The sequence below is a fragment of the Salvelinus namaycush genome, unplaced genomic scaffold (genome assembly GCF_016432855.1).
Source record: "Salvelinus namaycush isolate Seneca unplaced genomic scaffold, SaNama_1.0 Scaffold94, whole genome shotgun sequence".
Classification (NCBI taxonomy): domain Eukaryota; kingdom Metazoa; phylum Chordata; class Actinopteri; order Salmoniformes; family Salmonidae; genus Salvelinus; species Salvelinus namaycush.
This window is the reverse complement of record NW_024061686.1, coordinates 179,753-201,708: the sequence shown is the minus strand read 5'-3', so window position 1 is coordinate 201,708 and position 21,956 is coordinate 179,753. Positions and strand designations below refer to the sequence as shown.

The window sequence follows — 21,956 nt, the reverse complement described above, 5'->3', positions numbered from 1 at the left end:
ACACCCATGCAGAGGAACAACATGTCAGTAACCTGTGAGCAGGCAAAGAGCTTGAGTTGCAGGCTGCCCAGGGCATCAACATCGACTAAACCGTTCTGGCAAGCTACATCAGTTGCACTTAAGAAGTCTCTAACTTAGGTTGAAAGTATTAACACAGATAGCACAACATATCCATGCGTATCCAATGACTTTGTTACAATGGTATAAATGGTATTATAACAATAGTCTAACCAACATTTCTGTCAAATGAAATCAAATTCATATATTGTTGTACACAATAGATGGTTTAAAGGAGAAGTGAGCTGCAACAGTCCCCCAAAATGTTTGTTTTATTGACAACTTAAAAACTGCCTTTCCCTCCACGTCCTTTTCTAAAGTCTAAGAGAAAAGGGTTAAATCTTGCTACGTAGTCTAAAGCCACGCCTCAGTCATGAGCCTATAATGAAATATGACGCACACAGCATATTGCCTACAGTAGTTTTCCAGTGAACTATACTGTCCTCTCAAGCTCTTCCGTGTTCAGTCAAGAACAACTTGTCACGCCAAGTTCTTACGCAACAGCCCTAAAGAAGCAGTTCAAACGTTTTTTGTTTTGTTGGTAAATTGCCTTTACATTTCTTACAGACTACATTTGAATCTGGTAAGCTATGTTACGATAGACTTGTTTGTAATATAAGTGTTTCATTGAAGGGGTGATAGCCTTCCGGAAATGTATGATGTTTATTTTGTTCTAATTACTATTACCATAAATATTGGTCCTATGGTTTCGGTTCCCGAGTAGGCTAATAAAAATAAATATATGTCTGCTGAAGAAACGTGTCTTTGGTGAGAAGAAAGTGTTTTATACTTTGGCTCGAGAAATCCATTAGATACATTAGAGAAGTAGCATATGCTGCGTTCACGTACTATCGGAGTTATCGGAAGTTCTGACTGGGAAGTTTCACTTGAATGACCCTTCACATCAGAATTACAATTCGGGAAACTGTGTGAGCTACCGAATTGTGACCACTGACCTTTTACATTTTCGAACAAAAGATGATAACAACACGTTTTTGACAAGCACAAGATGGGTACGGCATAAGGTAGCTAGTTTAATCATATTGATCATATTGTAACGAACCTGGGTTTATATCAATGTTAATCAAGCTAGCTAACTTAATTATAAGCAACGTTAGTTAGCTTATCAAGGTAGCTAAAATCTTATATGTTGAAGAATTGTTCCGACCAAAATGCACATGAATGAAACAAAGTCATATTTCCAACATCGCAGTTAGGAAATAGAACGCTCCGACGACTACATTAACGCAGCATTAACCTATGTTGAATTACGATTGCTCCCTCTACTCACGCGTGCTGAATGCGCTTATAGAAATAAATGACTATAAAAACGTGTCAAACTGATGGGATACAGAAGCTACAATCCTTGCAAAATGAGGAGAGCTTTATCACAACTTCAAAATGGACTGGTTGACTGAAGTAGGGAAATATGTATTCCAGCAATGAGCTGCAGTTTTGGAAGAACTGCGTCATTTTCAGTTTAGGTGACTTTGCGAGTGAACCTAGTTATCACAGTCACAAAGTCAGCATTGTCTATATCGTAAATATTCATATAAAAAAGCTTAAAAGGTTAGGTTTAGGCACAAGGTTAACAATGTGATTAAGGTTAGGGTTAAGGGTTAGGTTTAAAATCAGATTTTAAGAAGCGAAATGTAAAAACAGGCAGGGTTTCGGACGTTGTGGCTGTGGTAACTATTGAATACCCTACATTGCGAACCGCTAGTGTCATTTAGAATTGGTTAGCCTTGGCTATCACCACCCTGCATATAGACAGCATCCACACTGGAAATATGCAAAAACATTAGTTTGATAAAGACAAAGAACGTATTTTCATCAGAACCATTAAGCCCAGGCCTACTCCCCAAACATATGTCGTGACCCTAATTCATCCCAATGCAGTGTTCAATGAAAATGTGTTAATACATTTAGATCATTATAACTAAATAACTAAATTGAACGTCTGTATATCGATAAGAAGACAGATTTAGGTTTGTAACCCTGAAAAATATGTGTTTCAACTTGCCAAATTGAGACCCGTTTCAAATTACCATTCTTTGTGAATAACTGTTCAGACGCGAGATGCGAATCACTTCGCAGTATTCTGTTATATTTTAATCTCTTATATTACGTCATGCTTTTACTATAAAATATGTGTATTGACTGTGATAAGTGCTCGGGAAATAAGAGCGTCTATATTAGCAAAACAAGGCTATGAAATTGCACAGCCATAGGCTTTTATCAGCAAGCGCCACACTGTGGTTACTACTTTATTGAAGATGTGTTCCAGGATACACTATAACCAGTTGATATTACAGTTTCAATAAATTAATCTTAAATGTGTTTTTTTATTGACTGAATTGACCTACATTAAACAATTTAGCTATTAGGATTCCTTACCTGTAATTGTTATGATAAATTGGACATTGTTGACATATTTCCCAGTGCAGACATTGTTCTAGAAATAGCTTATTTTTTATTTGAGTACTGGAGTACTCAAACAGTCAAAAAAAGTCAAATGCCCATCCCTAGGTTTATACGGAATGTTTAGGTGTATACAACTATTTAATGTAAGCCTATTTCAACTTTATTAGGTGTGTTTCACTCAAATAAAGGATTTATTGGAATGACATTTAAAATTATAATTGTCATGTTGATTTGATGGGATGGTAGACCAATCCAAAAATTGTTTTGATCTATATTATTCATGAGTAGTGTTTATTCATTTTGGTGTGGATTCTTCGAGTTTAAGTGCTTTTTTTGCCCTACTTGTTCACCAGCATTTGTATTGTTTTCCCAACAGTCATCGGGGAATCATCACATCAATGGGGTAAAGATATTTCAATTATAAAAATGTAAGAGATAATATATATATATATTCTATATATATATGAGGCTCCAGGTTATTTAAATGACGTTGGCCCACACTTTGTTTATTACATTTATTGACTTGCTGAATTTCAATTGTTTAAGAATTTACTCAGGGCATGTCTGGGTTCTTTACCTAATTTGCAAATGTGTATTTCTTGTTGTTTTAGTTAAATCAATTCAAATCAGTTTATTAATAAAACAATACTTATACTGTTTTTATCATTTTATACAGGTCGTTAAAGAAGATAAAGACTGAGTTTCTTCGCTGTGAGAGTGGGAAAAAAGGTATCAGCCGACTTTCTTTATGTAGTGTATTGTCATCCAATGGCCTTTGTATTCAGACACTTTAAAAGGAAATGTCTGATTCAGCTGACATATGCAGCATTTACCGTGAATGCGATCTCCGTGAACTCGGGAACATTGCCTTTAAAAGCCGCATTGCCTATTACCCGCAATCGGATTGAATCCCGGGTTTAGACAACACTAGACCTCATATTTTACACGTTTAATGTTTTTCAATAAACAATTTCCATAAACATTAAAATTTCATGATAGAGAAATTTGCTTGCTTACTGGTGACTTGTGGCCACTAGGGCCCCTCCTTCATTATATGAAAACAGTGTCTTCATGTTTTATGATTGGTTGTCATTCTATACTATATAAGGCCTAAGGCCGATTCTTTAAAAATCCACAAGGAAATCAAAAAGCTAGCTGATCCCATAGATTTCCATTCGTTGCGCTGATTCTATTTAGCATTCCTGCCAGAAACTACCTTCAACTTCCTTCAAACTGCATGTAGAGACATAAAAATGGTATCCATGAGTTCATATGACTCTGGGTAAGTAGAACAATTGCCAAAATCTCAAACTATTCCTTTATATGGATTTCAAAGTTATGGGCCTTTCAGAATTCAGTGTTCCAAACAACCTCCATTTGTAATGTGTTCGTATCTCAGATGTCCTACTGTACATTTGGGACCCATTAAAACAAGCACTACTAACTAGTCACGGTTCTAAATGGGAACACATCAAGTATATCACGTTTGTCTGATTTATGCCACAACATATTGACAACTGTTTATAACACATCTTTGCTGCTATCTTTTCATAGTTTTCATCAGACATTTTTCTTCCTCTGTCGTATTAATGCATAGTGGTTGAATTTCTATGTTGAGATATACTAGTGACTCAAACATGTCCATTAAACCACCACATGTGCCTGTGGGAGACTTGTACGAGGTTTGAGAAGTAGTACATTTTTCAAACTAGGATTTTGTCCGTGATGCGTGACAAATCTCTCTGAAAGTCGGTGGGACCTGGACATCAGAGAAGACAGATAGCTCTGGACACCAGATTCATCAGTGCCAAAGAAGAAATGTTGGATGAAGATATTTCATTATATACGTAGGCTATCAAGTGTTCGATTGGTGTGACAGAAGAAACATTCCATCAAGGTGTGTGTGGATCTGCAGGTGAATGCATGTGAGCAGTGTGACAGAAGAAACCATGGATGAAGGTGATGGGTGGTGATATTTGGACTGATGTCTCCGCTGTGAGGAGGTTGTTTGGCTGTATGGGTCAATGAGTGTCTGTGATACCCTGTTCCCTTTTCACCACCTCCGTTGAAGAATCATTCCGGACTTGGATTTTACATTTCCAAAATGAAGTTTAATTAAGAATTGACTGTAATTACCTGCCCTATTGGACGTTAAAACAATATAGTTGCTGTACGTTTTATGCTGCCAAACAAAGCTATATTTTCCCTATGCTAACCAACGTAGGCCTTCAGTATGTATTACGCTCCTCCAAAACATGTCACAACTCGGACCCACTATCACCGACCCCATTGCTGAAACCCTCATTCACGCCTGGACTATTGCAACACCATTCTCTACAGACTCCCTGACAAAACACTGGACCATCCATTCAAACTCAGCTGTCAGAGACCTCACACAGACCAAACATTGGGATATCACCCCAAACCTCGTCAAACTTCACTGGCTCCCAGTTCAATACAGGATCATCTTCAAACTACTCTTGCTCTCCTACAAATAGACTGGCACCCACATACCTCTCTGACCTCCTGCAACCCTACACTCCCACCCATTTACTGCGCTCCTCTGACACTGGCCTACTCACCATTCCTCGCAACAGGCTCTGCTCGATGTGAGAACGTCCTTTTAGCAGTGCAGGCCCCCAGCTCTGGAACTCCCTCTCCATGTCAGAACCTCACAATCCATACACATATTCTTGTCCACACTCAGACACCTCTTCACACAGGCTTACCCAAAATGGCTGTTGTCTAAGCTTTTATCTCTTGTTGTTTACTCCCCTGGTTAGTCTGTCATCGTGTTTAGTGCTCTCCCTGGTTAGTCTGTCATCATGTTTAATGTTCTCCCTGGTTAGTCTGTCATCGTGTTTAGTTCTCTCCCTGGTTAGTCTGTCATCATGTTTAGTGTTCTGCCTGGTTAGTCTGTCATCATGTTTAATGTTCTGCCTGGTTAGTCTGTCATCATGTTTAGTGTTCTACATGGTTAGTCTGTCATTATGTTTAGTGTTCTGCCTGGTTAGTCTGTCATCATGTTTAGTGTGCTGCCTGGTTAGTCTGTAATCATGTTTAGTATTCGGCCTGGTTAGTCTGTCATCATGTTTAGTGCTCTCCCTGGTTAGTCTGTCATCATGTTTAGTGTTCTCCCTGGTTAGTCTGTCATCATGTTTAGTGTTCTGCCTGGTTAGTCTGTCATCATGTTTAGTGTTCTGCCTGGTTAGTCTGTCATCATGTTTAGTGTTCTGCCTGGTTAGTCTGTCATCATGTTTAATGTTCTGCCTGGTTAGTCTGTCATTATGTTTAGTGTTCTGCCTGGTTAGTCTGTCATCATGTTTAGTGTTCTCCCTGGTTAGTCTGTCATCATGTTTAGTGTGCTGCCTGGTTAGTCTGTCATCATGTTTAGTGTTCTGCCTGGTTAGTCTGTCATCATGTTTAATGTTCTGCCTGGTTAGTCTGTCATCATGTTTAGTGTTCTGCCTGGTTAGTCTCTCATCATGTTTAGTGTGCTGCCTGGTTAGTCTGTCATCATGTTTAGTGTTCTGCCTGGTTAGTCTGTCATCATGTTTAATGTTCTGCCTGGTTAGTCTGTCATCATGTTTAGTGTTCTGCATGGTTAGTCTGTCATCATGTTTAGTGTTCTGCCTGGTTAGTCTGTCATCATGTTTAGTGTGCTGCCTGGTTAGTCTGTCATCATGTTTAGTATTCTGCCTGGTTAGTCTGTCATCATGTTTAGTGCTCTCCCTGGTTAGTCTGTCATCATGTTTAGTGTTCTCCCTGGTTAGTCTGTCATCATGTTTAGTGTTCTGCCTGGTTAGTCTGTCATCATGTTTAATGTTCTGCCTGGTTAGTCTGTCATCATGTTTAGTGCTCTCCCTGGTTAGTCTGTCATCATGTTTAGTGTTCTGCCTGGTTAGTCTGTCATCATGTTTAGTGTTCTCCCTGGTTAGTCTGTCATCATGTTTAGTGCTCTCACTTGGTTAGTCTGTCATCATGTTTAGTGCTCTCCCTGGTTAGTCTGTCATCATGTTTAGTGTTCTCCCTGGTTAGTCAGTCATCATGTTTAGTGCTCTCCCTGCTTAGTCTGTCATCATGTTTAGTGTTCTCCCTGGTTAGTCTGTCATCATGTTCAGTGCTCTCCCTGGTTAGTCTGTCATCATGTTTAGTGCTCTCCCTGCTTAGTCTGTCATCATGTTTAGTGTTCTCCCTGGTTAGTCTGTCATCATGTTTAGTGCTCTCCCTGGTTAGTCTGTCATCATGTTTAGTGCTCTCCCTGGTTAGTCTGTCATCATGTTTAGTGTTCTCCCTGGTTAGTCAGGCATCATGTTTAGTGTTCTCCCTGGTTATTCTGTCATCATGTTTAGTGTTCTCCCTGGTTAGTCTGTCATCATGTTTAGTGCTCTCCCTGGTTAGTCTGTCATCATGTTTAGTGTGCTGCCTGGTTAGTCTGTCATCATGTTTGGTGCTCTCCCTGGTTAGTCTGTCATCATGTTTAGTGTTCTCCCTGGTTAGTCTGTCATCATGTTTAGTGCTCTCCATGGTTAGTCAGTCATGTTTGAAAAGCACTTAAAATAAAATGTATTATTATTAATATTAAATCAACCTCGGTTAGGGCTGGCAGTCAAATAAGAAATAATAATAATAAACTATGCACTCAGAATTTCACTAAATTCATTAGTTATCTGATTAGATCACTTTTATCCATAGACTTGATGAAGCACTTCAGCTTCCTACCCCGCTAACCTGGATTTCTAACAATCATGGACGTGGTGAGAAGCAGGTCTATTGACCTTAGTGAAACCCTTACTGCATCACAGGGTACCACTGCTGTCAGGTCGAGAGTACGATTTCAGGGGCATATTTGGAAGATGAACATTTTAAGACTGTAGCACCGACCTACACAATGCGACCTACAAAAGCACTTGAAGCCAATTTCACAACCTTCGGGAGCAAGAAGCTTACCACTTTTGAGCGCACCAGTTGACTTGGATCACAGGAAGATGTCATCACAGCTGGAAACATGTACTGTAACAGCATCAAGATGACCTCCTCTTCATCCACATTTGACCTCAGCCAGTCCGCAGCAACCTTAGCAGCTGATGGGATTTAGCTGTGTGATTTGAGTTACAGCACCAACATTCAATACAGTACTGCCACAGTGCAAGACAACTAGCTGAGACTATACCCACAGCTATACCTTCAGAGATATACAATGTGACAGCTCAAGCCAAAAGAACAACATGAAAGCTTCCAGGAACAATGGTTGAACATCTGATATGTGATATGTGAGAACCACCCATCATTGTATGTTTAAAGGGATGCTCCGGAACTTTTGTATAATTTCAACCAGTAGTTTTGAACGTGGTGCACACGAGCCAAAACGGACCCCCTGTACTACATCATCATATGATATGTTACATCCTGCAAATCCTTATTATTATAATATTTTTCTGTGTGCAATTCAGGTGATATGTTACAAATCCAATTTATAAAATATGTTATGAATTTGTTGTGCTTAAGATCCAGGACTGCATCTTTAAATGAGATGGCTAATAATACATTAAGATTCAAAATGTCAATATTTGCAGGTTGTAAGTAGGATGTTCTGCACTCTTGACCATTACAATGTTAAATATGTTTTCTAATTATTGTCAATTGTTGCCACAGAAGCTGTAGAATTCCTCGGCCAAATCAAAGAGCTTGTGTTGAAACATCGCAACAGCAAGATTCCTCTTGCAAAGCCGAAAAGTTACGAGTTGAGAATCGGGGGTCTGGAGGACACTGTCCACGCTGGAGATGGTGAACAGTTAGAAGTTTGGAAAGACTGCTACCTTCCAGAGAGAATGGAGATGGTGGTCATTGGTGCCCTGGATGACTTCCGATGTTCGACAGCAGGATGGCAGCTGGTTCTCCTGTTATGTGAAGATGGCAATGTCTACGCCTACGAGTTTGAAGTTCTACACCTGGTTGCCAGAAGCTTGGAGGATCTCTTTAAATCTGGAGCGGAGTTCCCAGGACTGGAGAAATTCAGATTTGGAGAATGCTTTGAGGAATTGGTAAGACCCAGCAATATTACATTAACTTAGCCAACTTATTAACTTATTTTGTGTTTAATGTTAATAAATGAGGTAATCATGTGTTGTTATTGTCAGAAACAGTAGGTCTTGCATTTATTCGTCTACATGTTATTGTTCATGAATAATTCCAAAATGTAGACACACAGTGTAATGTGTCAATGCACTGAGTAAGTTGCTGGACTAGTCGGCTAGTTATTCCACAGTTATATTTTTTCAGACTGAGGAAGAGATGGAGAAAGAGATGCAATGTGATGAAATAAAGAAAATCGATGACGAGCATATACAGTTCCGAAGAAGATTGGAGATTGAGATGCTGGAGGATCTCAAAGCAATCAAGCAATCTGAGGTAATAATTACTGTTTGATTCAGACTGAGGGTATGGTACATATGGCAAAACATGACGAAAGTGTGTATATTGAAATCAGGAAAAGTTTAACACAAAAATATATTATCTATATTCCAGGACATCTCCTCGGCCCGGGTTATCCTGCGCCAGCCCTACGCACAGTGTCCCCGGTTCGCCAGCACAGCCCAGTGCGGCCTGCTCCAGCTCCCCGCACTTGCCGGGCTACAGGGGGTATCCAGCCAGGACGAGTTGTGCTAGCTCTGCGTTCGAGACCGCCAGTGCGCCTCCACGGTCCAGTGTATCCGGTGCCTCGGCTAAGGAAGAGGCCTCCTGCATGTCTCCCCAGCCTGGTGAGTCGGATGCCTTCTCCCAGAGCCAGGCCTCCTGTGTGTCTCTCCACTCCAGTAATGATCCATGGCAGGAAGCCTCCAGTGGTGATCCATGGCACGAAGCCTCCAGTGATGATCCATGGCAAGAAGCCTCCAGTGATGATCCATGGCACGAAGCCTCCAGTGATGATCCATGGCACGAAGCCTCCAGTGAGGATCCATGGTAAGAAGCCTCCAGTGATGATCCATGGCACGAAGCCTCCAGTGATGATCCATGGCAAGAAGCCTCCAGTGATGATCCATGGCACGAAGCCTCCAGTGATGATCCATGGCACGAAGCCTCCAGTGATGATCCATGGCACGAAGCCTCCAGTGATGATCCATGGCACGAAGCCTCCAGTGATGATCCATGGCACGAAGCCTCCAGTGATGATCCATGGCAAGAAGCCTCTAGTGGTGATCCAGGGCACGAAGCCTCCAGTATTGCAAATGTTGCTCAAAGTAAAGTAAAAATAAAGCATTAACAAAAGCACATGATGTCTATACATCAGTAATGACACAGTGCACATCAGGGACAAATATACCCTTAACCGTTTGTAAGAGTGAGAAGGCTGTTTAGTCAGTAATAGGTATAATATTATGTATCAGTTGGGGCATCAGTGGAGCACCAGTACCTTTCCCAGAGAAGTACAGAAAATTACCAAGACAAGTCAGACAGAAACTCAGGGGAAGTTGTGGATCACACATTTTCAGCGTATTTGATTATGACTGTATTCATGTTTTCATACAGTATTTTTTTACAGTATCTTTCATACAGTATTTGGTTTCATTTGAACGGCCTGTTCTTGATTCTGTAAATGAGTCCAAACATACAGTACAACACGGAATAACAACTTCCTCATACTTACAGATGAGAAATGTTACTGGTATGGCCCAACAAAAAAAGTGTCCATGTCATGAAGTTTTTTTTGTCTAAAGCCATTTGGGCTCCCGAGTGGCGCAGCGTTCTAAGGCACTGCATCTCAGTGAATGAGGTATCACTACAGTCAGTTCCTGGTTCAAATCCAGGCTGTATCACATCTGGCCATGATTGGGAGTCCCAAAGGGTGGCACACAATTGGACCAGCATTGTCTGGGGTAGGCTGTCATTGTAAATAAGAATTTGTTCTTAACTGACTTGCCTAGAAAAATAAAGGTAAAAAAACACCTAATAGTTATTGAACAATAAAGAGACATTATTAACATCAGGTAGAGTTGATATGGTTATAAGAGGATATATTATATTAACACAAACAAGTGAGAAGATTGAAACAGTTGGGCTTATCACATTGATGTTGTAAATGTTATACCGTTGCATCCAATATGCCATCAGTTAATGTAATATAGTTAATCTTGACAGAATAATTGTTTGTGTTATACCTTGATTTTCTGACATGCCTCAACCATAGGGTGGTTACAAACCGTTTATGTTTTAGTCTGCTGTGGTCAGCACTCTGCAGCACAACGATAACGATTGGCAACACCCATGTTCTCTCCAGTCTGTTGCAGAAACGAAACCTCAGAGCAGCCTCATGTCCTGTTGCTAAACCCTGTAATAACGTCCTCATGTCCTGTTGCTAAACCCTGTAATAACGTCCTCATGTCCTGTTGCTAAACCCTGTAATAACGTCCTCATGTCCTGTTGCTAAACCCTGTAATAACGTCCTCATGTCCTGTTGCTAAACCCTGTAATAACGTCCTCATGTCCTGTTGTTAAACCCTGTAATAACGTCCTCATGTCCTGTTGTTAAACCCTGTAATAACGGCCTCATGTCCTGTTGCTAAACCCTGTAATAACGTCCTCATGTCCTGTTACTAAACCCTGTAATAACGGCCTCATGTCCTGTTGTTAAACCCTGTAATAACGGCCTCATGTCCTGTTGTTAAACCCTGTAATAACGGCCTCATGTCCTGTTGCTAAACCCTGTAATAACGTCCTCATGTCCTGTTGCTAAACCCTGTAATAACGTCCTCATGTCCTGTTGCTAAACCCTGTAATAACGTCCTCATGTCCTGTTGCTAAACCCTGTAATAACGGCCTCATGTCCTGTTACTAAACCCTGTAATAACGGCCTCATGTCCTGTTGCTAAACCCTGTAATAACGTCCTCATGTCCTGTTGCTAAACCCTGTAATAACGTCCTCATGTCCTGTTGTTAAACCCTGTAATAACGTCCTCATGTCCTGTTACTAAACCCTGTAATAACGTCCTCATGTCCTGTTGCTAAACCCTGTAATAACGGCCTCATGTCCTGTTGTTAAACCCTGTAATAACGGCCTCATGTCCTGTTACTAAACCCTGTAATAACGGCCTCATGTCCTGTTACTAAACCCTGTAATAACGTCCTCATGTCCTGTTGCTAAACCCTGTAATAACGGCCTCATGTCCTGTTGTTAAACCCTGTAATAACGGCCTCATGTCCTGTTACTAAACCCTGTAATAACGGCCTCATGTCCTGTTGTTAAACCCTGTAATAACGTCCTCATGTCCTGTTGCTAAACCCTGTAATAACGGCCTCATGTCCTGTTGCTAAACCCTGGAATAACGTCCTCATGTCCTGTTGTTAAACCCTGTAATAACGTCCTCATGTCCTGTTGTTAAACCCTGTAATAACGGCCTCATGTCCTGTTGTTAAACCCTGTAATAACAGCCTCATGTCCTGTTGCTAAACCCTGTAATAACGTCCTCATGTCCTGTTGTTAAACCCTGTAATAACGTCCTCATGTCCTGTTGTTAAACCCTGTAATAACGGCCTCATGTCCTGTTGCTAAACCCTGTAATAACGGCCTCATGTCCTGTTGCTAAACCCTGTAATAACGGCCTCATGTCCTGTTGTTAAACCCTGTAATAACGTCCTCATGTCCTGTTACTAAACCCTGTAATAACGGCCTCATGTCCTGTTGATAAACCCTGTAATAACGTCCTCATGTCCTGTTGTTAAACCCTGTAATAACGGCCTCATGTCCTGTTGCTAAACCCTGTAATAACGTCCTCATGTCCTGTTGTTAAACCCTGTAATAACGGCCTCATGTCCTGTTGCTAAACCCTGTAATAACGGCCTCATGTCCTGTTGTTAAACCCTGTAATAACGGCCTCATGTCCTGTTACTAAACCCTGTAATAACGTCCTCATGTCCTGTTGTTAAACCCTGTAATAACGGCCTCATGTCCTGTTGTTAAACCCTGTAATAACGTCCTCATGTCCTGTTGCTAAACCCTGTAATAACGTCCTCATGTCCTGTTGCTAAACCCTGTAATAACGTCCTCATGTCCTGTTGTTAAACCCTGTAATAACGTCCTCATGTCCTGTTGCTAAACCCTGTAATAACGGCCTCATGTCCTGTTGTTAAACCCTGTAATAACGTCCTCATGTCCTGTTGCTAAACCCTGTAATAACGTCCTCATGTCCTGTTGTTAAACCCTGTAATAACGGCCTCATGTCCTGTTGCTAAACCCTGTAATAACGGCCTCATGTCCTGTTGTTAAACCCTGTAATAACGTCCTCATGTCCTGTTGCTAAACCCTGTAATAACGGCCTCATGTCCTGTTGTTAAACCCTGTAATAACGTCCTCATGTCCTGTTGCTAAACCCTGTAATAACGTCCTCATGTCCTGTTACTAAACCCTGTAATAACGTCCTCATGTCCTGTTGTTAAACCCTGTAATAACGTCCTCATGTCCTGTTGTTAAACCCTGTAATAACGGCCTCATGTCCTGTTGCTAAACCCTGTAATAACGTCCTCATGTCCTGTTGCTAAACCCTGTAATAACGGCCTCATGTCCTGTTGCTAAACCCTGTAATAACAGCCTTGTCAGTAAAAAAAACTGTCAGCACAATAAACAACCTGACAAAATAAAAGCACAAAAAAACAAGGTCAAAATAAAACATAATAAAAAGTATGTTTGAATGACACTGAGGGGCAGTGTTGTTACAGTTAATGCAGGTTTTCCTGAGGCTGATGCCATGCAGGTGTTTGTACACATGCAATATACACACACTCTCATTCAAATGCACACATACATGGACACACACACATGTAAATATTGCCATACATGCAGTCAAACATATACGGTTGGCCTTGCTGTTATGATGTTTGTTGCCCTTTATCTTTGTCTTTTTTCTCTTTTGTCCATATTGTTGGTTGTTGGTGCATTGGGGGAAGGTCTTGTGGGTGGGGAATGGAATTATTATAATCTTTTTTTCATTCTAGGTGGGGGGGGGGGTCTTGGATGGTTGAGGGGCAGTTCTTGGAGAATTGTGGGGGGGTTCTTGGAAGGCTGATGGGAGATCTGTCGATGTGTCCTTGAGCAGGGCATTGACCCTGGTTGCTTCTGTGTGTCGCTCTGGATGGGAGGCTGTTAGATAACCAATGTGATGTAATTGTTGAGCGGCTTCACTGCAAGTATATTGTATGTTTTAAATATTAAATAAAAAAATATTAAATAAATAAACAACCTGATTAATAGTCAGAATTTGTTTATAAGATTACCTTTTACAATACAATGCTACAAATTACAACTGGAATTGTAAAACATAAGGAGTAAAATAATAAAAACACAGGTATGAGCACATGGGGCAGCAGGTAGCCGAGTGGTTAGAGCGTTGGGCCAGTAACTGAAAGGTTGCCAGATCAAATAGCTGAGCTGACAAGGTAAAAGTCTGTTGTTCTGCCCCTGAATAAGGCAGTTAACCCACTGTTCCTAGACTGTTATTGTAAATAAGAATTTGTTCTTAACTAACTTGCCTAATTAAATAAATGAATGATAAAAGGCTGTGTTTGATATGTAAGTGTACTCTAGCCTAGAGGTCCATATGAGGGAATTAATCTTTATTGACTCATCATATGATTCTATCAATATCCTGTAATGTACTGTAATCTCTTTTTAAGACCAAATAGGAAAATAGTAAGTAAGTGCAGCAAGCTGTTAGTAGCCCATGTGCCGCACCCTAATAATTTGGTCCCTTTCACCCTCAGAACTTAGCCTACTGTTCTGACTTAGTGGTGCACAGGTAGCCTATACCCTGTTTTAGAGAAATGTCATCATATAATATTGTAAGAGCTTTCATTGTCTGCTTATATGCCCCTATATGCCCCCTCTATTTATCATATGGTTCTGACTTGGTGTACAGGGAGAATACTGGAAGAACGGACCATGTTCTGAATTCTGTCGCTGTACATTTCAAAAGTGCTGAACAAAAAGTTATATTGACTACGTCCATCTTAGCTCACTCATTGTCTTAATCAAAATTACAGACTGCCTCTTATGCGCTCATCGTTCCCTTATGCCATAGTTTCTACATCTCAATTGTTATTGGCCTATTGCTTATATAGGTCTATCTCATTAGTATCTTCTTCATCATTTTAGACAATGTTGGAATTATTTAATTGTTTTGCTTACTTTGTGTATTATAATTAGCTCATGTGCTTTTCTTGACGAGGAGGAAATACTATATAATGTTGTTGGGTCTGTAACCATGTTTGCCAGTGACAGTCTCCTCCCTTTCAAATATTTTTTTTCAACAGAAATGTCAGTAATAGACCCATGTAATTCCAGTTGATATTGCGAGGGTTGTTTTGTATGCGCAATGCGCTGTCTGTGCGTCGGGATATTGTATATAAAAGTGGATCCTCATGATTGTATTTTCCTTCCTTTTCAGACAAAATAGGCCTAATAAAATACCTCAAACGGTAGACTAACTGAGTCTCTCCCTCTCACTGTGTGGTGAATTAAACAAGAGTAAAGTTAAAGCCTCAACATGTTGCTGAATTTATCTGAACTAACATCTATCTGAATTTCTGTCAGTGTTCATTTCTAAAGTGCTGAACCAATAGGCCTGCCTCGTCACAGCTCGTTTGCTTGCACTTGCTTATACTTAGAGCTAAGTGTTAATGATATAAGAATAACATTATGAATTTACTGAACATAAATTTAATAATGTTTGTGTGTGGTTCAAAAGTCAAAACTCATTATTATTGAAGCACAATGCGGTTTTTATCAACTTACACAAATCCACAAGGAGTCAGTAGTAAACACATTTGTTTAAGCAAGTCAGCCATAGCAGCTATGGTTTTTAAAAGACAGTACATGAGGCTGAATGAACTGTTTCGCTGCCAGAAAAGGTTTCGCTGATAGCCAGGTTTAGTGGTGGTAAGGATTCACTCCATGGTGCTGAAAAGAAAGCTCTGCTGTTGGGACAGCTTTATGTAGGCCCTAACAATTTGTGGGGAAACGTTTGTCACCGTGTAGTGGCATGCATCTAAAAAAATAAAAATAAGTTGAGTTTGCCCCGCTAAGATTTACATGCTAAAATCGCCATTGAACACAGCGATAGTGATTGGCAACACCCTCATGTTCTCTACAGTCTCTTGCAGAAATGAAACCTCAGAGCAACAAGCCTCACGTCCAATAGTTAAACACTAGCAGTAAAACAGTGGTAAAATAATAAAAACGCAGGGATGAGTGATAAAAGGCTGTGTTTGTTATGAATGTGTACTCTGGCCTAGAGGTCCATCTTTATCTGCCTTATCATATCAATATATCAATATCCTGCAATGTACTGTACCATGTGCACCATACATTTAGATGTGTTCATGTCAGAGTACATAGATGTTTGCAACTTAACCTGTTTTATGTTGTTGCAGAGCATGAGAGGAGAGAGAGACCTCAAGGTCATCTACCACTACAGTGTGTCACATCTGCTCCCACTACATCCGGTGTTGTCATAACCTTCAGTTCTCTCTCTCTCTCTCTCTCTCTCTCTCTCTCTCTCTCTCTCTCTCCCTCTCTCTCTCTCTCTCTCTCTCTCTCTCTCTCTCTCTCTCTCTCTCTCTGTCTCTCTCTCTCTCTCTCTCTGTCTCTCTCTCTCTCTCTCTCTGTCTCTCTCTCTCTCTCTGTCTCTCTCTCTCTCTCTGTCTCTCTCTCTCTCTCTCTCTGTCTCTCTCTCTCTGTCTCTCTCTGTCTCTCTCTCTCTCTCTCTCTCTCTCTCTCTCTCTCTCTCTCTCTCTCTCTAGTAGTAACAATAAAATGGTAACAGTCAATAATCGAATGTAATGTAATAAAAAAATGAAACTATAACTAACTTATAACTAAATAACGGTCATCTTCACCATTACATCGGTACTACAACTACTATCATCATTACCACTACTACCACCACCACCACCATTAAATTGCTATCATTACCATTACCACCCATACCATCACTACTTGGAATGATAAACAACAATAATAATAGTAATAACAATAACAGTAATAACAATAATAGTAATAATAAGTAAGTTACTGCTTACTATGCAGATGTTATTATTCAGTGTCTCTCAGGCTATGGCAGGCAAATACATATTTGGCTGCAAGAGGAGCCATTGCTCCTTCGCCCATGAGTATTTTTAGTTTTTCTTCTGGGTTTAATAAGTTAAAATTTGGAATAAATGTAGACATTTCTGTGAATAATGAATCTCTTGGTGAGGAATATTTATCACAGTAAAGGAGAAAGTGCATCTCTGTTTCTACATCCCCTGTCGTGCAGTGACCACATACACGCTCCTCTTTGGGTAGCCATGTCTTTTTATGTCTGCCGGTTTCTATTGCCAATCGGTGGTCACTCAGCCTGTACTTGGTAAGAATCTGTCTCTGCTTCGTATCTCTGACAGAGTAGAGATATTCAGCCAATTCATATTCTCTGTTTAGGGTCAGATAGCAATTTAGTCGGCTTTGGGATTTTGTTTCGTTTTTCCAATGTTGTATATATGAGTCCTTTGATTGGTTCATGATTTTGTTTATTGGAATTCTTTCTTTTGAAGCAGTGCTGGTGTCAGCTTGGTTGGTGAGGTCCAACACCAGCTGACTGAGAGGGCTCGTTTCTGGGCTCAGCTCTTGGGTTTGAAGTGCTTTAAATTGCAGACTTGAATTTGGACTTGAATTTAGATGTAGCCAAAATTTTAATGATCTTTTCTGTATTTTCATTATTACTGGAAAGCGGCCCAATTCTGCCCTACATGCATTAGTTGGTGTATTTCTCTGGACTTGTAGGATTTTCCGACAGAATTCTGCATGTAGGGCTTCAATTGGATATTTGTCCCACATTTTAAAGTCCAGTTTATTGAGTGGCCCCCAAACCTCACTTCCGTAAAGAGCTATTGGTAGGATTACACTGTCAAATATTTTGGTCCAAATTCTAATTGGGATGTTGATTTTGAATAATTTCATTTTTATTGCATACAATGCTCTGCGGGCTTTTTCTTTGAGTGCATTCACTGCCCTATTAAAGTTTCCCGATGCAGATATGGTCAGACCAAGGTAGGTGTAATTTTTTGTGTGTTCAATGATGGTGTTGTTCAGGGTGAATTTATATTTGTGTTTCTGACATCTGTTTTGTTTTTGGAAAATCATGATTTTAGTTTTTGGGAAATTTACTGCCAGGGCCCAATTATGGCAATATTGCTCTAGAATATTAATGTTCTGTTGAAGACCTTCTTTGGTTGGTGATAGAAGTACCAAGTCATCAGCATATAGCAGGTATTTCACCTCCGTGTCAAATAGTGTGAGTCCTGGGGCTGGAGAATTGTCCAACATGTCTGCTAATTCATTGATATAAATGTTGAAAAGATTTGGACTCAAACTACAGCCTTGTCTCACACCTCGACATTGTGAAAAGAATTCTGTTCTTTGGTTTTTGATTTTTATTGCACACTTGTTTTCTGTGTACATACATTTTATTAAGTCATACACCTTACCACCAATCCCACTTTGGAGAATTTTGTAGAAAAGCCCTTCGTGCCAAATAGAATCAAATGCTTTTTTAAAGTCAATAAAGCAAGCAAAGATTTTGCCCTCTTTTTTTTGGTGGACGTGTTTATTAATTAGTGTGTGTAAGGTGTATATATGGTCAGTAGTGCGATGGTTAGGGAGAAAGCCAATTTGACATTTAGTTATTACATTTTTTTCTTGAAGAAAGGTTTGAATTCTTGAATTCAAAATGCTACAGAAAACCTTTCCCAAGTTACTGTTTACACAAATTCCCCTCTAATTATTGGGGTCTGATTTGTCTCCACTTTTGTGGATAGGGGAGATGAGCCCCTGGTTCCAGACATCAGGGAAGCAGCCAGAAGTTAAAACCATGTTGAACAATTTAAGCACAGCATTTTGCAACTCAGGTGTGCTGTTTTTCAGCATTTCGTTTCTGATGTTGTCTAGACCACAAGCCTTCTTTGATTTAATAGATTTGAGCTTTTCATTTAGTTCTTGTTGGGTTATTGGGTAATCTAATGGATTTTGGTTGTTTTTAATGACTGATTCAAGGATGTTCAATTTTTCTTTAATTTCTAATTGGTTCTGTTTTAAGTCTTTTTGTGGGATGTTTTGTATAGATTATCAAAATAAGTTTTCCAAATTCTTACATCTTGTATGGCTAATTCTTGTGGCTTTGTTGTGCTTAAATTGTTCCACATGTCCCAGAACTGATTTTGGTCAATTGCGTTTTCAATTTCATCAAGTGTCTTGTTGGTATAATTCAGTTTCTTGCGTTTCAGTGTATGTTTATACTGTTTCAGAGTTTCAAAGTATTCATATCGTAGCTCTGGGTTGTTTTGATGCTTATGTTTTTTGTTTGACATTTGTCTTAGTTGTTTTCTAATTGTTTTACATTCATTATCAAACCATTTGTCAGAAACATTTTGTTTTTTGTTTCTGATGTTGCCTTTCTTTGGTTTTCTCAAATTTGCTTTCGATGCTGCTTTTTGGAATATGCAGTTGATGTTTAGAGTAGCTGAATTGACACCATCTTTATTGTTTTGGTATTGTGAGTTATTGAAAAACTGTATAGAGTTCATCATTTCATTTGAGTTTAATGTTTCAATGAATCTCTCTGCACTGTTTGGAGCCCATCTGTACGATTGGTTTATGTTGTAGAGTTTATTGGGCAGTTTTTTTGAATGAATATTGCCGGTTAATTTCTTCAAAAACACGTTGATCTGACTGTGATCTGACAATGGTGTCTGTGGTCTGACAGTGAATGCACTAATGGAGGAGGGGTCAATGTCCGTGATGGCATAATCGACTACACTTGTCCCAAGAGCTGAGCAGTAAGTAAACTGACCTAAAGAGTCCCCTCTGATTCTACCATTAAGCATGTACAGGCCTAAGGCTCGACAGAGATGCACTAACTCCTTCCCATTTTTGTTCAGTATTTGGTCAGGACTGTTTCTATTATTTATAATAGGGCTACTGTACAAGGAGGGGTAACCAAATATGTGGTGGTTACCTCCCGCATCAGTGTAGTCAGGCTCAGAACCTGTTCTTGCATTGAAATCTCCACAAAGAAGCACTTTACCCTCTGCATGAAATGTAATGATTTCTGTATGGAGATTGTCAAAAAACTGATCATCATAATATGGTGAATCTGAAGGAGGAGCATAAGCTGCACATATGTACACGTCATTATCACAATAGATTGTACCTTTGTTAAGTTTTAGCCAAATGTGACTGGTACCTTTTTTCATTTCATTCAGTGCCAAGTCCTGCTTATGCCAAATGATGATTCCACCTGAGTCTCGGCCCCGTTTAACATTTTTATGTTTGATTGATGGTAGTAAACTTTCTCTATAGCCTGAGGGACACTGAGTATCTATGTCTCCACGACACCATGTTTCCAGTAGGATTATGATGTCCTGTCCCTGGATGTTTTTAATAAATTTTGGATTTGTTGTTTTATAACCAAAATGTGAAGAGTAAAGGCCCTGGATATTCCAAGAGCTGATAGTTAATGATCTCATTTATAATAAGTGATATTCACTGGTTTGAGTAAAGTACATTGAAAAAAAAAGAAAGAATATATATATATATATATATATATATATATATATATATATATATATATATATACATATACATACATATACACACACACACACACACACATACACACACACACACACACACACACACACACACACACACACACACACACACACACACACACACACACACACACACACACACACACACACACACACACACACACCATTATATATAATTATTATTATTATACCGGTGCCAATAAAATTAAGAATAGTTGTAAACAAATTAATAAGAATGGAATAAGACTGCACAAAAAATAAGTATAATGCAATCTGCAACCCTGTGTGTGTGTGTGTGCGCGTGCGTGTGTGTGCGCGTGTGTGCGTGCCCGTCTAGCTCAGTAGTCTGCATATTAGTTGCAGTAGTTGGCGCACCTCTCCTATCTCTGACTGTTCTAGGTGTCTTTTGCCAGAGGTTACCTCAGCATATGTAGGCTGATGATCTGAATGATACATGGTGTGGACTGCATCATGTGGTGTACTTCTCTGAAGGACAGTGTTCTGTCCGACCCTGGAGTAGTGGTCAGAGCTGTGTTGTGATGGGCCAGGTCCAGTAGATCTGTGTTGTGATGGGCCAGGTCCAGTAGAGATGTGTTGTGATGGGCCTGGTCTAGTAGAGCTGTGTTGTGAAGGCCCTGGTCTAGTAGAGCTGTGTTGTGATGGGCCGGGTCTAGTCGTGCTGTCCTGAGGCGGGTCTGGTCTCGTAAATCTGTGTTGTGTTGTGCCTGGTCTAGTAGAGCTGTGCTGTAATAAGCCGTGTCTGGCTCTTTTCTCCTGGGGATGGTGGAGGTACTGTTGTTTCAGAAGGTGGGGCGGGGGACCTCTGTTGCTGGGGTGATGGGTGTGTGGGTCCCTGCCAAGTGTTGCATCTTTTAGGTCCTTGGCAAAGGTTCTGATACTGTCCTGATCAAGATGTACATTATCGTATAAGTGTTGACATGTCAGAGTGGGGTGGTGAGCCGTTCTGACGTTGAGTAGTGAGGCACAGTCCACAGTGATCTGTTGATTTATTTTGTCGATCAACTTTCCTGGGAAGTCTTTTCTTGGTAGGAGGGTGGACACAACTATATTGGTTGTTGGGAACACAGCCTGTGCCCGTTCTGCCACTCTTCTCACTGCCCCAGATACATCTTCACCTTTGGCATGAAGGTCGTTTGTGCCAGTGTGGATGATGATGTTGTCGAGGGTGTCAATCCTGGTCTGACTGAGTAGCTGCATTGCACTGTCAGTTGTAGGACACCAGAACTTATACACCTGGTGTCTAGGGAATAATCTTTCCTGGACTAAGAACTTCCCATTTGAATCAATAAGGATTGCTCTCTCTCTCTCTCTCTCTCTCTCTCTCTCTCTCTCTCTCTCTCTCTCTCTCTCTCTCTCTCTCTCTCTCTCTCTCTCTCTCTCTCTCTCTCTCTCTCTCTCTCTCTCTCTCTCTCTCTCTCTCTCTCTCTCTCTCTCTCTCTCTCTCTGTGTGATTGGAGACAGGTGTGCTGGAGTCAGAGCTAAACCCTATCAGCTGCATATCGTTCTATAATCAAGACCTCTACATAAACTCATTCCTGCCATCTCCACACTGCCAGATTGTAATCTCTACCAGTTAGTCATGATTCTAGCCTTTTGTCTTTGCTCTAGATCCTGTTTGCACGACAGTGCTTGTTTCTCTGACTTACATCATTTTTGTCCTCTCCTTGCAGTACCACTCTGTCTCAACCACCTTGCTCTGGATATACTCACCACCATACCTTGGATTCCCCCAGGACCTGAACCCTGTTCCATGCTGCCAACTCCAACCTCACTCTACACTCCTGGTTACTGCTACTCATCTGAGTTGCCCCGGTTCTGCA

At 40.4% G+C, this 21,956-nt stretch overlaps 1 protein-coding gene across 1 annotated transcript; it reads left to right on the top strand.

Annotated features, from left to right (window-relative positions):
- The first annotated feature begins 485 nt into the window (after positions 1-485).
- Positions 486-21,327, top strand: LOC120043486. Its single transcript, XM_038988076.1, has 7 exons — positions 486-640; positions 2,858-2,884; positions 3,158-3,210; positions 8,137-8,525; positions 8,764-8,892; positions 9,010-9,062; positions 21,240-21,327. Exons 2-7 carry the CDS (start codon positions 2,880-2,882, stop codon positions 21,325-21,327), a joined length of 717 nt encoding a protein of 238 aa, XP_038844004.1. The 5' UTR covers positions 486-640; positions 2,858-2,879.
- The last annotated feature ends 629 nt before the right edge of the window (positions 21,328-21,956 follow it).